General features: G+C 56.7%; 1 protein-coding gene across 1 annotated transcript in view; it reads right to left on the reverse strand.

Moving 5' to 3' along the window:
* Positions 1–4,330: 4,330 nt before the first annotated feature.
* Positions 4,331–15,944, reverse strand: part of LOC120924756 (kunitz-type U19-barytoxin-Tl1a-like) — a 36,294-nt gene continuing 24,680 nt past the window's right edge. Inside the window, exons 5-6 of the mRNA XM_040335783.1 lie at positions 10,504–10,582; positions 4,331–4,479 (exon numbers count right to left, since the gene is read on the reverse strand). Coding sequence (XP_040191717.1) covers positions 4,425–4,479; positions 10,504–10,582 — 134 coding nt within the window. The 3' untranslated portion in view covers positions 4,331–4,424. The remainder of the gene's footprint in view (positions 4,480–10,503; positions 10,583–15,944) is intronic.

The raw sequence follows: 15,944 nt of genomic DNA on the forward strand, positions 1-15,944 counted from the left end.
GCACAGACTGCGGAGACTTCTGATCAGAGAGATTTCTGGCACAGACTGCGGAGACTTCTGGTCAGAGAGATTTCTGGCACAGACTGCGGAGACTTCTGGTCAGAGAGATTTCTGGCACAGACTGCGGAGACTTCTGGTCAGAGAGATTTCTGACACAGACTGCGGAGACTTCTGGTCAGAGAGCTCTCCGACACAGACTGCGGAGACTTCTGGTCAGAGAGCTCTCCGACACAGACTGTGGAGACTTCTGGTCAGAGAGCTTTCTGGCACAGACTGCGGAGACTTCTGGTCAGAGAGATTTCTGGCACAGACTGCGGACACTTCTGGTCAGACAGATTTCTGGCACAGACTGCGGAGACTTCTGGTCAGAGAGATTTCTGGCACAGACTGCGGAGACTTATGGTCAGAGAGATTTCTGGCACAGACTGCGGAGACTTATGGTCAGAGAGCTCTCGGACACAGATAGGACTCTGCAAACAGGGATGGACTGGCCATCTGGACTACAGGGAGTTTCCCGGTGGGCCAATGGCTCAGTGGACCGGCTTCAGTGACAGCAGAACGCTGCCCCCTTTGCTCCTCTGTCTCCCCCTCCCTGCAGAGTTCACCTCCTCTCTCTCCCCGCAGCGCTCACCTCCTTTCCCTCCCCGCAGCGCTCACCTCCTCTCTCTCCCCGCAGCGCTCACCTCCTTTCCCTCCCCGCAGCGCTCACCTCCTCTCCCTCCCCGCAGCGCTCACCTCCTCTCCCTCCCCGCAGCGCTCACCTCCTCTCCCTCCCCGCAGCGCTCACCTCCTCTCTCTCCCCGCAGCGCTCACCTCCTTTCCCTCCCCGCAGTGCTCACCTCCTTTCCCTCCCCGCAGCGCTCACCTCCTCTCTCTCCCCGCAGCGCTCACCTCCTTTCCCTCCCCGCAGCGCTCACCTCCTTTCCCTCCCCGCAGCGCTCACCTCCTCTCTCTCCCCGCAGCGCTCACCTCCTCTCCCTCCCCGCAGCGCTCACCTCCTCTCTCTCCCCGCAGCGCTCACCTCCTTTCCCTCCCCACAGCGCTCACCTCCTCTCTCTCCCCGCAGCGCTCACCTCCTTTCCCTCCCCGCAGCGCTCACCTCCTCTCCCTCCCCACAGCGCTCACCTCCTCTTCCTCCCCGCAGCGCTCACCTCCTCTCCCTCCCCGCAGCGCTCACCTCCTCTCCCTCCCCGCAGCGCTCACCTCCTCTCTCTCCCCGCAGCGCTCACCTCCTTTCCCTCCCCGCAGCGCTCACCTCCTTTCCCTCCCCGCAGCGCTCACCTCCTTTCCCTCCCCGCAGCGCTCACCTCCTCTCCCTCCCCGCAGCGCTCACCTCCTCTCCCTCCCCGCAGCGCTCACCTCCTCTCCCTCCCCGCAGCGCTCACCTCCTCTCCCTCCCCGCAGCGCTCACCTCCTCTCTCTCCCCGCAGCGCTCACCTCCTTTCCCTCCCCGCAGCGCTCACCTCCTTTCCCTCCCCGCAGCGCTCACCTCCTCTCTCTCCCCGCAGCGCTCACCTCCTTTCCCTCCCCGCAGCGCTCACCTCCTCTCTCTCCCCGCAGCGCTCACCTCCTTTCCCTCCCCGCAGCGCTCACCTCCTCTCCCTCCCCACAGCGCTCACCTCCTCTTCCTCCCCGCAGCGCTCACCTCCTCTCCCTCCCCGCAGCGCTCACCTCCTCTCCCTCCCCGCAGCGCTCACCTCCTCTCTCTCCCCGCAGCGCTCACCTCCTTTCCCTCCCCGCAGCGCTCACCTCCTTTCCCTCCCCGCAGCGCTCACCTCCTTTCCCTCCCCGCAGCGCTCACCTCCTCTCCCTCCCCGCAGCGCTCACCTCCTCTCCCTCCCCGCAGCGCTCACCTCCTCTCCCTCCCCGCAGCATCGTGTAATAAAGTAGAATGGCTAGTGAAGGGGGAGGGGGGCTTGGGTGGCCATCAGGGTTGGCCAACCAGGGGGGGCGGGTTTGTCTGGCCGCCCACATTGGAGAAACCTGTCAGTGGGCCGGACTGGATGAAGTCCAGGGCCAAATTTTTATCCAAGTCCAGCCCTGTCTGCAAACATTCAGGCCCCGTACACACGACAGAGGAACTCGACGTGCTTGGCACGTCGAGTTCCTCGTCTCGTTTTGGGATGAAGCCGCCGAGGAGCTCGGCGGGACGCCTTCTCCCATAGAACAACGCGGCCAACGAGAAAATAGAGAACATGTTCTCTATTTTCTCGTCGAGCTCCTCGGCGGCTCCATCGAGCCAAAACTGTACAGACGACAGAGATTCTCGGCAGAATCCGGGTTTTGACCGAGTTTCTCGGCGAATTCTGCCGAGAAACTCTGTCGTGTGTACGAGGCCTCACACTGCTTTTTCCAGCAGAAAGATCGACTGTTTTTGTGTTCATTTTTAGGGCTGTAGTGTTTCTTGTATTTTATACTTTTTATGTACTGTACATATGACTGTTGTTTGTGTTCTATCACTTGGTGTAAAATAACGAGGCTTCTATGAGGCCACGTTGGCACAAGAACAAGTCTAGGATAGAGAAAAGGAGCTTCCATACCCTTTAGGGGGCATTTAAAGCCCATTGTATCCCTAAAAGCACCTTCACCTTCACCTTCCCCTTCACCTTCACCTTCCCCTTCACCTTCCCCATTGACGCCAATTCATTTTGCCACTCCAGCTACATTTTACCAAAATCTTACCAAAGTTTGGGAAAATGAACTTTTTTTCAATAGTCCCTTTTCCCGCGATCATCCAGTCGATCTTTCTTTCCCAGCACACACATCACAACAGCTTCATGGATAGAGCAATCAACAAGCTAAAAGTCTTCAATTTATATTTAATATCCAGAAGGTGGGGCAGCCATATATACAAAAGTTGCAGCAGGTCACATAAAAGACATACAAGTTATTCACTTCTTTATACCAAAGATCGGAACCAGGGATCCTCAAACTACGGCCCTCCAGCTGTTGCGGAACTACGCGTCCCATGAGGCATGACTGGGCATGATGGGAATTGTAGTTCCTGAACAACTGGAGGGCCCCGAAGTTTGAAGACCCCTGACCTAAATCCTCCTCCGGTTTCATGGATTGGGAGATGAAATGTGAGGACCTCTCTGTTTACAAATGAACCCGGAGAACATGGACGGTGATTGCAATGCCACCATTTGCCGGAAGCGCGCCAAACCAAATTCCGAATTATTTTATTATCACCGTGCGACTGATCTTCTTCTGGGATTGCTGTAACTGCGCAATGCCGGGCTGTCAATTTTGAAGTGTGGTGGAAAATCCAAACCAATAGACCTTCCACAGTGACATCTCTGTCCACGGAGGGATCTCTGTCCACGGAGGGATCTCTGTCCACGGAGACATCTCTGTCCACGGAGGGATCTCTGTCCACGGAGGGATCTCTGTCCACAGAGACATCTCTGTCCACGGAGACAACTCTGTCCATGGAGGGATCTCTGTCCACAGAGACATCTCTGTCCACAGAGACATCTCTGTCCACGGAGACAACTCTGTCCACGGAGGGATCTCTGTCCACAGAGACATCTCTGTCCACAGAGACATCTCTGTCCACGGAGACAACTCTGTCCATGGAGGGATCTCTGTCCACAGAGACATCTCTGTCCACAGAGACATCTCTGTCCACGGAGACAACTCTGTCCATGGAGGGATCTCTGTCCACGGAGACATCTCTGTCCACAGAGATATCTCTGTCCACGGAGACAACTCTGTCCACGGAGGGATCTCTGTCCACAGAGACATCTCTGTCCACAGAGACATCTCTGTCCACGGAGACAACTCTGTCCACGGAGGGGTCTCTGTCCACGGAGACATCTTTGTCCACGGAGACATCTCTCCACGGAGACACCTCTGTCCACGGAGACATCTCTGTCCACGGAGGGATCTCTGTCCACGGAGACATCTCTGTCCACGGAGACATCTCTGTCCACGGAGACAGCTCTGTCCACGGAGGGATCTCTGTCCACGGAGACATCTCTGTCCACGGAGACAGCTCTACCCTATGAGTCAGCCTCACATGTCCGCTGGTAGGCATAGCGGTGCTATATGATATGAGACCAGCCCCAGTGAGGACCCATAGGGGCTAATTTACTAAAACTGAAGAATGTGGTGCAGTTGGGAATTGGAACCAATCAGCTTCTAATTTCAGCTTCTTCAATTGGACTTTGATAATAAATCCTGGAAGCCGATTGGTTTCTATGCAGAGCTGCACCAGATTTTACTCTCTCCAGTCTTAGTAAATCTCCCCCCATGGACTTCACATACTGAACTTCTATAATGTCTGCTTTGCCGATCTTCAGAAAAAACACAAAAAACGTATCGGAAATGTATTACTAACATTTATATTGTCACACAATTGTATTATTATTATTACAGACATGATATAAAATGCTTTTCATGTCCCCAGCAGCGGGGGGCATTTATTTCATCTCTGTGTCTGGAACTCTCTTATGCTGCTGCTTCTTCATCTTCTTCCTGGAGCCAAGAGAGGAGAAGAAGGTGGTGAGATGAGGGAGACAGGAAGGGGAGGAGATGGAGAGAGGAAGGGGAGGAGATGGAGAGAGGAAGGGGAGGAGATGATGGAGAGAGGAAGGGAAGGAGATGATGGAGAGAGGAAGGGAAGGAGATGGAGAGAGGAAGGGGAGGAGATGATGGAGAGAGGAAGGGGAGGAGATGGAGAGAGGAAGGGGAGGCGATGGAGAGAGGAAGGGGAGGAGATGGAGAGAGGAAGGGGAGGAGATGATGGAGAGAGGAAGGGAAGGAGATGATGGAGAGAGGAAGGGGAGGAGATGATAGAGAGAGGAAGAGGAGGAGATGGAGAGAGGAAGAGGAGGAGATGGAGAGAGGAAGGGGAGGAGATGGAGAGAGGAAGGGGAGGAGATGAGAGATGAATGGGAGAAGATGGAGAGAGGAAAGGGTGGAGATGGAGAGAGGAAAGGGTGGAGATGGAGAGAGGAAGGGGAGGAGATGGAGAGGGGAAGGGGAGGAGATGGAGAGAGGAAGGGGAGGAGATGCTGGAGAGAGGAAGGGGAGGAGATGGAGAGAGGAAGGGGAGGAGATGGAGAGAGGAAGGGGAGGAAATGGAGAGAGGAAGGGGAGGAGATGAGAGATGAATGGGAGGAGATGGAGAGAGGAAAGGGTGGAGATGGAGAGAGGAAAGGGTGGAGATGGAGAGAGGAAGGGGAGGAGATGCTAGAGAGAGGAAGGGGAGGAGATGATGGAGAGAGGAAGGGGAGGAGATGCTGGAGAGAGGAAGGGGAGGAGATGGAGAGAGGAAGGGGAGGAGATGCTGGAGAGAGGAAGGGGAGGAGATGGAGAGAGGAAGGGGAGGAAATGGAGAGAGGAAAGGGGAGGAGATGGAGAGAGGAAGGGGAGGAAATGGAGAGAGGAAGGGGAGGAGATGAGAGATGAATGGGAGGAGATGGAGAGAGGAAGGGGAGGAGATAGAGAGAGGAAGGGGAGGAGATGCTGGAGAGAGGAAAGGGAGGAGATGGAGAGAGGAAGGGGAGGAGATGCTAGAGAGAGGAAGGGGAGGAGATGATGGAGAGAGGAAGGGGAGGAGATGCTGGAGAGAGGAAGGGGAGGAGATGATGGAGAGAGGAAGGGAAGGAGATGGAGAGAGGAAGGGGAGGCGATGGAGAGAGGAAGGGGAGGAGATGGAGAGAGGAAGGGGAGGAGATGGAAAGAGGAAGGGGAGGAGATGAAGAGAGGAAGGGGAGGAGATGGAGAGAGGAAGGGGAGGAGATGAGAGATGAATGGGAGGAAATGAAAAGAGGAAGGGGAGGAGATGGAGAGAGGAAGGGGAGGAGATGAGAGATGAATGGGAGGAGATGGAAAGAGGAAGGGGAGGAGATGGAGAGAGGAAGGGGAGGAGATGAGAGATGAATGGGAGGAGATGGAGAGAGGAAGGGGAGGAGATGGAGAGAGGAAGGGGAGGAGATGGAGAGAGGAAGGGGAGGAGATGAGAGATGAATGGGAGGAGATGGAGAGAGGAAGGGGAGGAGATGGAGAGAGGAAGGGGAGGAGATGAGAGAGGAAAGGGTGGAGATGGAGAGAGGAAGGGGAGGAGATGGAGAGGGGAAGGGGAGGAGATGGAGAGAGGAAGGGGAGGAGATGCTGGAGAGAGGAAGGGGAGGAGATGGAGAGAGGAAGGGGAGGAAATGGAGAGAGGAAGGGGAGGGGAAGGGGAGGAGATGAGAGATGAATGGGAGGAGATGGAGAGAGGAAAGGGTGGAGATGGAGAGAGGAAGGGGAGGAGATGCTGGAGAGAGGAAAGGGAGGAGATGGAGAGAGGAAGGGGAGGAGATGCTAGAGAGAGGAAGGGGAGGAGATGCTAGAGAGAGGAAGGGGAGGAGATGCTAGAGAGAGGAAGGGGAGGAGATGCTGGAGAGAGGAAGGGGAGGAGATGGAGAGAGGAAGGGGAAGAGATGCTGGAGAGAGGAAGGGGAGGAGATGGAGAGAGGAAGGGGAGGCGATGCTGGAGAGAGGAAGGGGAGGAGATGGAGAGAGGAAAGGGAGGAGATTATGGAGAGAGGAAGGGGAGAAGATGGAGAGAGGAAGGGGAGGATATGGAGAGAGGAAGGGGAGGAGATGAGAGATGAATGGGAGGAGATGGAGAGAGGAAGGGGAGGAGATAGAGAGAAGAAGGGGAGGAGATGCTGGATAGAGGAAGGGGAGGAGATGGAGAGAGGAAGGGGAGGAGATAATGGAGAGAGGAAGGGGAGGAGATGGAAAGAGGAAGGGGAGGAGATGGTGAGGGGAAGGGGAGGAGATGATGGAGAGAGGAAGGGGAGGAGATGGAGAGAGGAAGGGGAGGAGATGATGGAGAGAGGAAGGGGAGGAGATGGAGAGAGGAAGGGGAGGAGATGGAGAGAGGAAGGGAAGGAAATGGAGAGAGGAAGGGGAGGAGATGAGAGATGAATGGGAGGAGATGGAGAGAGAAAGGGGAGGAGATAGAGAGAGGAAGGGGAGGAGATGGAGAGAGGAAGGGGAGGAAATGGAGAGAGGAAGGAGAGGAGATGAGAGATGAATGGGAGGAGATGGAGAGAGAAAAGGGTGGAGATGGAGAGAGGAAGGGGAGAAGATGCTAGAGAGAGGAAGGGGAGGAGATGATGGAGAGAGGAAGGAGATGAGATGGAGAGAGGAAGGGGAGGAGATGGAGAGAGAAATGGGAGGAGATGATGGAGAGAGGAAGGGGAGGAGATGGAGAGAGGAAATGGAGGAGATTATGGAGAGAGGAAGGGGAGAAGATGGAGAAAGGAAGGGGAGGAAATGATGGAGGGATGAAAGGGGAGGAGATAGAGAGAGGATGGAGAGAGGAAGGGGATAAGATTCTGGAGAGAGGAAGGGTTGAAGATGATGGAGGGAGGAAGGGGAGGAGATGATAGAGAGAGGAAGGGGAGAAGATGATGGAGAGAGGAAGGGTTGGAGATGATGGAGGGTAGAAGGGGAGGAGATGATGGAAAGAGGAAGGGGAGAAGATGATGGAGAGAGGAAGGGGAGAAGATGATGGAGAGAGGAAGGGTTGGAGATGATGGAGGGAGGAAGGGGAGGAGATGATGGAGAGAGTAAGGGGAGGAGATGATGGAAAGAGGAAGGGGAGAAGATGAGGGAGAGAGGAAGGGGAGAAGATGATGGAGAGAGGAAGGGGAGAAGATGATGGAGAGAGGAAGGGGAGGAGATGAGAGATGAATGGGAGGAGATGGAAAGAGGAAGGGGAGGAGATGGAGAGAGGAAGGGGAGGAGTTGAGAGATGAATGGGAGGAGATGGAGAGAGGAAGGGGAGGAGATGATGGAGAGAGGAAGGGGAGGAGATGGAGAGAGGAAGGGAGGAGATGGAGAGAGGAAGGGGAGGAGATGAGAGATGAATGGGAGGAGATGGAGAGAGGAAGGGGAGGAGATGGAGAGAGGAAGGGGAGGAGATGAGAGATGAATGGGAGAAGATGGAGAGAGGAAAGGGTGGAGATGGAGAGAGGAAAGGGTGGAGATGGAGAGAGGAAGGGGAGGAGATGGAGAGGGGAAGGGGGGGAGATGGAGAGAGGAAGGGGAGGAGATTCTGGAGAGAGGAAGGGGAGGAGATGGAGAGAGGAAGGGGAGGAAATGGGGAGAGGAAGGGGAGGGGAAGGGGAGGAGATGAGAGATGAATGGGAGGAGATGGAGAGAGGAAAGGGTGGAGATGGAGAGAGGAAGGGGAGGAGATGCTGGAGAGAGGAAAGGGAGGAGATGGAGAGAGGAAGGGGAGGAGATGCTAGAGAGAGGAAGGGGAGGAGATGCTAGAGAGAGGAAGGGGAGGAGATGGAGAGAGGAAGGGGAGGAGATGCTGGAGAGAGGAAGGGGAGGAGATGGAGAGAGGAAGGGGAAGAGATGGAGAGAGGAAGGGGAGGAGATGATGGAGAGAGGAAGGGGAGGAGATGGAGAGAGGAAGGGGAAGAGATGCTGGAGAGAGGAAGGGGAGGAGATGGAGAGAGGAAGGGGAGGAGATGCTGGAGAGAGGAAGGGGAGGAGATGGAGAGAGGAAAGGGAGGAGATTATGGAGAGAGGAAGGGGAGAAGATGGAGAGAGGAAGGGGAGGATATGGAGAGAGGAAGGGGAGGAGATGAGAGATGAATGGGAGGAGATGGAGAGAGGAAGGGGAAGAGATGCTGGAGAGAGGAAGGGGAGGAGATGGAGAGAGGAAGGGGAGGAGATGAGAGATGAATGGGAGGAGATGGAGAGAGGAAGGGGAGGAGATGGAGAGAGGAAGGGGAGGAGATGGAGAGAGGAAGGGAAGGAAATGGAGAGAGGAAGGGGAGGAGATGAGAGATGAATGGGAGGAGATGGAGAGAGAAAGGGGAGGAGATAGAGAGAGGAAGGGGAGGAAATGGAGAGAGGAAGGAGAGGAGATGAGAGATGAATGGGAGGAGATGGAGAGAGGAAAGGGTGGAGATGGAGAGAGGAAGGGGAGAAGATGCTAGAGAGAGGAAGGGGAGGAGATGATGGAGAGAGGAAGGAGATGAGATGGAGAGAGGAAGGGGAGGAGATGGAGAGAGAAAGGGGAGGAGATGATGGAGAGAGGAAGGGGAGGAGATGGAGAGAGGAAAGGGAGGAGATTATGGAGAGAGGAAGGGGAGAAGATGGAGAGAGGAAGGGGAGGAAATGGAGAGAGGAAGGGGAGGAGATGATGGAGGGATGAAAGGGGAGGAGATAGAGAGAGGATGGAGAGAGGACGGGGATAAGATGCTGGAGAGAGGAAGGGTTGGAGATGATGGAGGGAGGAAGGGGAGGAGATGATAGAGAGAGGAAGGGGAGAAGATGATGGAGAGAGGAAGGGTTGGAGATGATGGAGGGTAGAAGGGGAGGAGATGATGGAAAGAGGAAGGGGAGAAGATGATGGAGAGAGGAAGGGGAGAAGATGATGGAGAGAGGAAGGGTTGGAGATGATGGAGGGAGGAAGGGGAGGAGATGATGGAGAGAGTAAGGGGAGGAGATGATGGAAAGAGGAAGGGGAGAAGATGAGGGAGAGAGGAAGGGGAGAAGAAGATGGAGAGAGGAAGGGTTGGAGATGATGGAGGGAGGAAGAGGAGGAGATGATGGAGAGAGTAAGGGGAGGAGATGATGGAAAGAGGAAGGGGAGAAGATGAGGGAGAGAGGAAGGGGAGAAGATGAGGGAGAGAGGAAGGGTTGGAGATGATGGAGGGAGGAAGGGGAGGAGATGATGGAGAGAGTAAGGGGAGGATATGATGGAGGGTGGAAGGGGAGGAGGTGGAGGGAGGAAGGGGAGGAGATGATGGAGAGAGGAAGGGGAGGAGATGATGGAGGGAGGAAGGGGAGGAGATGATGGAGGGGGGAAGGGGAGGAGATGGAGGGAGGAAGAGGAGGAGATGGAGGGAGAGAGGAAGGGGAGGAGATGATGGAGAGAGGAAGGGAAGGAGATGATGGAGAAAGTAAGGGGAGGAGATGAGGAAGGGGAGGAGATGATGGAGAGAGGAAGGGGAGGAGATGATGGAGGGTGGAAGGGGAGGAGATGGAGGGAGGAGATGGAGGAAGGGGAGGAGATGATGGAGAGAGGAAGGGGAGGAGATGATAGAGAGAGGAAGGGGAGGAGATGAGAGATAAATGGGAGGAGATGGAGAGAGAAAGGGGAGGAGATGATGGAGAGAGGAAGGGGAGGAGATGATGGAGAGAGGAAGGGGAGGAGATGATGGAGAGAGGAAGGGGGGAGATGATGGAGGGAGGAAGGGGAGGAGATGATGGAGAGAGGAAGGGAGAGATGATGGAGAGAGGAAGGGAGAGATGATGGAGAGAGGAAGGGGAGGAGATGGAGGGGGAGGAGATGGAGAGAGGAAGGGGAGGAGATTATGGAGGGAGGATGGGGAGGAGATGAAAGGAGGAGGGGGAGGAGATGATGGAGGGAGGAAGGGGAGGAGATGATGGAGAGAGGAGAGGGAGGAGATGGAGGGAGAAAGGGGAGGAGTTGATGGAGAGAGGAAGGGGAGGAAATGAGATCCCCGTCTGTCTTACCTCTGCAGCAAGTACATGGTCAGGGTGACCAGGAACGCCACTCCAAATACAACACCGAACACAACTCCAACGATGAGACCTGGAGGAGAGGACCAGAGAGAGGACTGAGCGAGGGAAGGACCAAGTACAGAAACTGGGGGGGGGGGGAGTAATGGGGGTGGAAACCCAGAGGACGGTAGTGGGGGGTTGGGAACACAGGGGAGGGGAGAACACAGAGAGGGTGGTATAGGGGGAGGGGAACACAGAGACGGAGGTAATGGGGGTGGAGAACACAGACAAGGTTGGAGAATACAGAAATTATGATGGGGTGGGGAAGATGGAGATGGTGGTGGGGCCGGAGGGGGAAAACACAGAGAGGGTAGTGGGGGGTTGGGAGTGGGGAACACAGAGATGATGGTGTGGGGGTTGGGAACACAGAGATGATGATGGTGGTGGGGGGCTTAGGGTGGGAATCACAGAAACAACAATGGTGGTAGAGGGTCGGCGGTTGGAAACACAGAGACAGTGGGGGGGTTGGGAGTAGGGAACACAAAGACGATGGTGAGGGGTGGGGAACAGAGGGACGGTGGCGGGGGGGGGGGGTTGGAAGTAGTGAACACATGGACGGTGGTTGGGGTTGGGGGACACAGAGACGTGGTTGGGGGTTGGGTGTAGGGAACACATGGACGGTGGTGGTGGGTGGGGAACACAGAGATGTGGTTGGGGGTGGGGAGCACAGGGACGATAGTTTAGTAGTGAACACATGGACGGTGGTTGGGGGTGGGGAACACAGAGACGTAGTTGTGGGTGGGGAGCACAGGGACGGTGGTTGGGAGTAGTGAACACATGGACGGTGGTGGTGGGTGGGGAACACAGAGATGTGGTTGGGGGTGGGGAGCACAGGGACGATAGTGGGTGGGGGGTTGGGGGACACAGAGACGTGGTTGGAGGTTGGGTGTAGGGAACACATGGACGGTGGTGGTGGGTGGGGAACACAGAGACATAGTTGTGGGTGGGGAGCACAGGGACGGTGGTTGGGAGTAGTGAACACATGGACGGTGGTTGGGGGTGGGGAACACAGAGATGTGGTTGGGGGTGGGGAACACAGAGACGTAAATGTGGGTGGGGAGCACAGGGACGATAGTGGGTGGGGGGTTGGGGGACACAGAGACGTGGTTGGGGGTTGGGTGTAGGGAACACATGGACGGTGGTGGTGGGTGGGGAACACAGAGACGTAGTTGTGGGTGGGGAGCACAGGGACGGTGGTTGGGAGTAGTGAACACATGGACGGTGGTGGTGGGTGGGGAACACAGAGATGTGGTTGGGGGTGGGGAGCACAGGGACGATAGTTTAGTAGTGAACACATGGACGGTGGTTGGGGGTGGGGAACACAGAGACGTAGTTGTGGGTGGGGAGCACAGGGACGGTGGTTGGGAGTAGTGAACACATGGACGGTGGTTGGGGGTGGGGAACACAGAGACGTAGTTGTGGGTGGGGAGCACAGGGACGATAGTTTAGTAGTGAACACATGGACGGTGGTGGTGGGTGGGGAACACAGAGATGTGGTTGGGGGTGGGGAACACAGAGACGTAGTTGTGGGTGGGGAGCACAGGGACGATAGTGGGTGGGGGGTTGGGGGACACAGAGACTTGGTTGGGGGTTGGGTGTAGGGAACACATGGACGGTGGTTGGGGGTGGGGAACACAGAGACGTAGTTGGGGGTGGGGAGCACAGGGACGTAGTTGTGGGTGGGGAGCACAGGGACGGTGGTTGGGAGTAGTGAACACATGGACGGTGGTTGGGGGTGGGGAACACAGAGACGTAGTTGTGGGTGGGGAGCACAGGGACGGTGGTTGGGAGTAGTGAACACATGGACGGTGGTTGGGGGTGGGGAACACAGAGACGTAGTTGTGGGTGGGGAGCACAGGGACGATAGTTTAGTAGTGAACACATGGACGGTGGTGGTGGGTGGGGAACACAGAGATGTGGTTGGGGGTGGGGAACACAGAGACGTAGTTGTGGGTGGGGAGCACAGGGACGATAGTGGGTGGGGGGTTGGGGGACACAGAGATGTGGTTGGGGGTTGGGTGTAGGGAACACATGGACGGTGGTGGTGGGTGGGGAACACAGAGACGTAGTTGGGGGTGGGGAGCACAGGGACGATAGTTTAGTAGTGAACACATGGACGGTGGTGGTGGGTGGGGAACACAGAGATGTGGTTGGGGGTGGGGAGCACAGGGACGATAGTTTAGTAGTGAACACATGGACGGTGGTGGTGGGTGGGGAACACAGAGATGTGGTTGGGGGTGGGGAGCACAGGGACGATAGTTTAGTAGTGAACACATGGACGGTGGTGGTGGGTGGGGAACACAGAGATGTGGTTGGGGGTGGGGAGCACAGGGACGATAGTTTAGTAGTGAACACATGGACGGTGGTGGTGGGTGGGGAACACAGAGACGTGGTTGGGGGTGGGGAGCACAGGGACGATAGTTTAGTAGTGAACACATGGACGGTGGTGGTGGGTGGGGAACACAGAGATGTGGTTGGGGGTGGGGAACACAGAGACGTAGTTGTGGGTGGGGAGCACAGGGACGATAGTGGGTGGGGGGTTGGGGGACACAGAGACTTGGTTGGGGGTTGGGTGTAGGGAACACATGGACGGTGGTGGTGGGTGGGGAACACAGAGACGTAGTTGGGGGTGGGGAGCACAGGGACGGTGGTTGGGTGTAGGGAACACATGGACGGTGGTTGGGGGTGGGGAACACAGAGATGTGGTTGGGGGTGGGGAGCACAGGGACGATAGTTTAGTAGTGAACACATGGACGGTGGTGGTGGGTGGGGAACACAGAGATGTGGTTGGGGGTGGGGAGCACAGGGACGATAGTTTAGTAGTGAACACATGGACGGTGGTGGGGGGTGGGGAACACAGAGATGTGGTTGGGGGTGGGGAGCACAGGGACGATAGTTTAGTAGTGAACACATGGACGGTGGTGGTGGGTGGGGAACACAGAGATGTGGTTGGGGGTGGGGAGCACAGGGACGATAGTTTAGTAGTGAACACATGGACGGTGGTGGTGGGTGGGGAACACAGAGATGTGGTTGGGGGTGGGGAGCACAGGGACGATAGTTTAGTAGTGAACACATGGACGGTGGTGGTGGGTGGGGAACACAGAGATGTGGTTGGGGGTGGGGAACACAGAGACGTAGTTGTGGGTGGGGAGCACAGGGACGATAGTGGGTGGGGGGTTGGGGGACACAGAGACTTGGTTGGGGGTTGGGTGTAGGGAACACATGGACGGTGGTGGTGGGTGGGGAACACAGAGACGTAGTTGGGGGTGGGGAGCACAGGGACGGTGGTTGGGTGTAGGGAACACATGGACGGTGGTGGGGGGTGGGGAACACAGAGATGTGGTTGGGGGTGGGGAGCACAGGGACGATAGTTTAGTAGTGAACACATGGACGGTGGTGGGGGGTGGGGAACACAGAGTTGTGGTTGGGGGTGGGGAGCACAGGGACGATAGTTTAGTAGTGAACACATGGACGGTGGTGGTGGGTGGGGAACACAGAGATGTGGTTGGGGGTGGGGAGCACAGGGACGATAGTTTAGTAGTGAACACATGGACGGTGGTGGTGGGTGGGGAACACAGAGATGTGGTTGGGGGTGGGGAACACAGAGACGTAGTTGTGGGTGGGGAGCACAGGGACGATAGTGGGTGGGGGGTTGGGGGACACAGAGACTTGGTTGGGGGTTGGGTGTAGGGAACACATGGACGGTGGTGGTGGGTGGGGAACACAGAGATGTGGTTGGGGGTGGGGAGCACAGGGACGGTGGTTGGGTGTAGGGAACACATGGACGGTGGTGGGGGGTGGGGAACACAGAGATGTGGTTGGGGGTGGGGAGCACAGGGACGATAGTTTAGTAGTGAACACATGGACGGTGGTGGTGGGTGGGGAACACAGAGATGTGGTTGGGGGTGGGGAGCACAGGGACGATAGTTTAGTAGTGAACACATGGACGGTGGTGGTGGGTGGGGAACACAGAGATGTGGTTGGGGGTGGGGAGCACAGGGACGATAGTTTAGTAGTGAACACATGGACGGTGGTGGTGGGTGGGGAACACAGAGATGTGGTTGGGGGTGGGGAACACAGAGACGTAGTTGTGGGTGGGGAGCACAGGGACGATAGTGGGTGGGGGGTTGGGGGACACAGAGACTTGGTTGGGGGTTGGGGGTAGGGAACACATGGACGGTGGTGGTGGGTGGGGAACACAGAGATGTGGTTGGGGGTGGGGAGCACAGGGACGGTGGTTGGGTGTAGGGAACACATGGACGGTGGTTGGGGGTGGGGAACACAGAGATGTGGTTGGGGGTGGGGAGCACAGGGACGATAGTTTAGTAGTGAACACATGGACGGTGGTGGTGGGTGGGGAACACAGAGATGTGGTTGGGGGTGGGGAGCACAGAGACGATAGTTTAGTAGTGAACACATGGACGGTGGTGGTGGGTGGGGAACACAGAGATGTGGTTGGGGGTGGGGAGCACAGGGACGATAGTTTAGTAGTGAACACATGGACGGTGGTGGTGGGTGGGGAACACAGAGATGTGGTTGGGGGTGGGGAACACAGAGACGTAGTTGTGGGTGGGGAGCACAGGGACGATAGTGGGTGGGGGGTTGGGGGACACAGAGACTTGGTTGGGGGTTGGGTGTAGGGAACACATGGACGGTGGTGGGGGGTGGGGAACACAGAGATGTGGTTGGGGGTGGGGAGCACAGGGACGGTGGTTGGGTGTAGGGAACACATGGACGGTGGTTGGGGGTGGGGAACACAGAGATGTGGTTGGGGGTGGGGAGCACAGGGACGATAGTTTAGTAGTGAACACATGGACGGTGGTGGTGGGTGGGGAACACAGAGATGTGGTTGGGGGTGGGGAGCACAGGGACGATAGTTTAGTAGTGAACACATGGACGGTGGTGGTGGGTGGGGAACACAGAGATGTGGTTGGGGGTGGGGAGCACAGGGACGATAGTTTAGTAGTGAACACATGGACGGTGGTGGTGGGTGGGGAACACAGAGATGTGGTTGGGGGTGGGGAACACAGAGACGTAGTTGTGGGTGGGGAGCACAGGGACGATAGTGGGTGGGGGGTTGGGGGACACAGAGACTTGGTTGGGGGTTGGGTGTAGGGAACACATGGACGGTGGTGGTGGGTGGGGAACACAGAGACGTGGTTGGGGGTGGGGAGCACAGGGACGGTGGTTGGGTGTAGGGAACACATGGACGGTGGTTGGGGGTGGGGAACACAGAGATGTGGTTGGGGGTGGGGAGCACAGGGACGATAGTTTAGTAGTGAACACATGGACGGTGGTGGGGGGTGGGGAACACAGAGATGTGGTTGGGGGTGGGGAGCACAGGGACGATAGTTTAGTAGTGAACACATGGACGGTGGTGGTGGGTGGGGAAC

This window comes from Rana temporaria, chromosome 1 (genome assembly GCF_905171775.1).
Source record: "Rana temporaria chromosome 1, aRanTem1.1, whole genome shotgun sequence".
Classification (NCBI taxonomy): domain Eukaryota; kingdom Metazoa; phylum Chordata; class Amphibia; order Anura; family Ranidae; genus Rana; species Rana temporaria.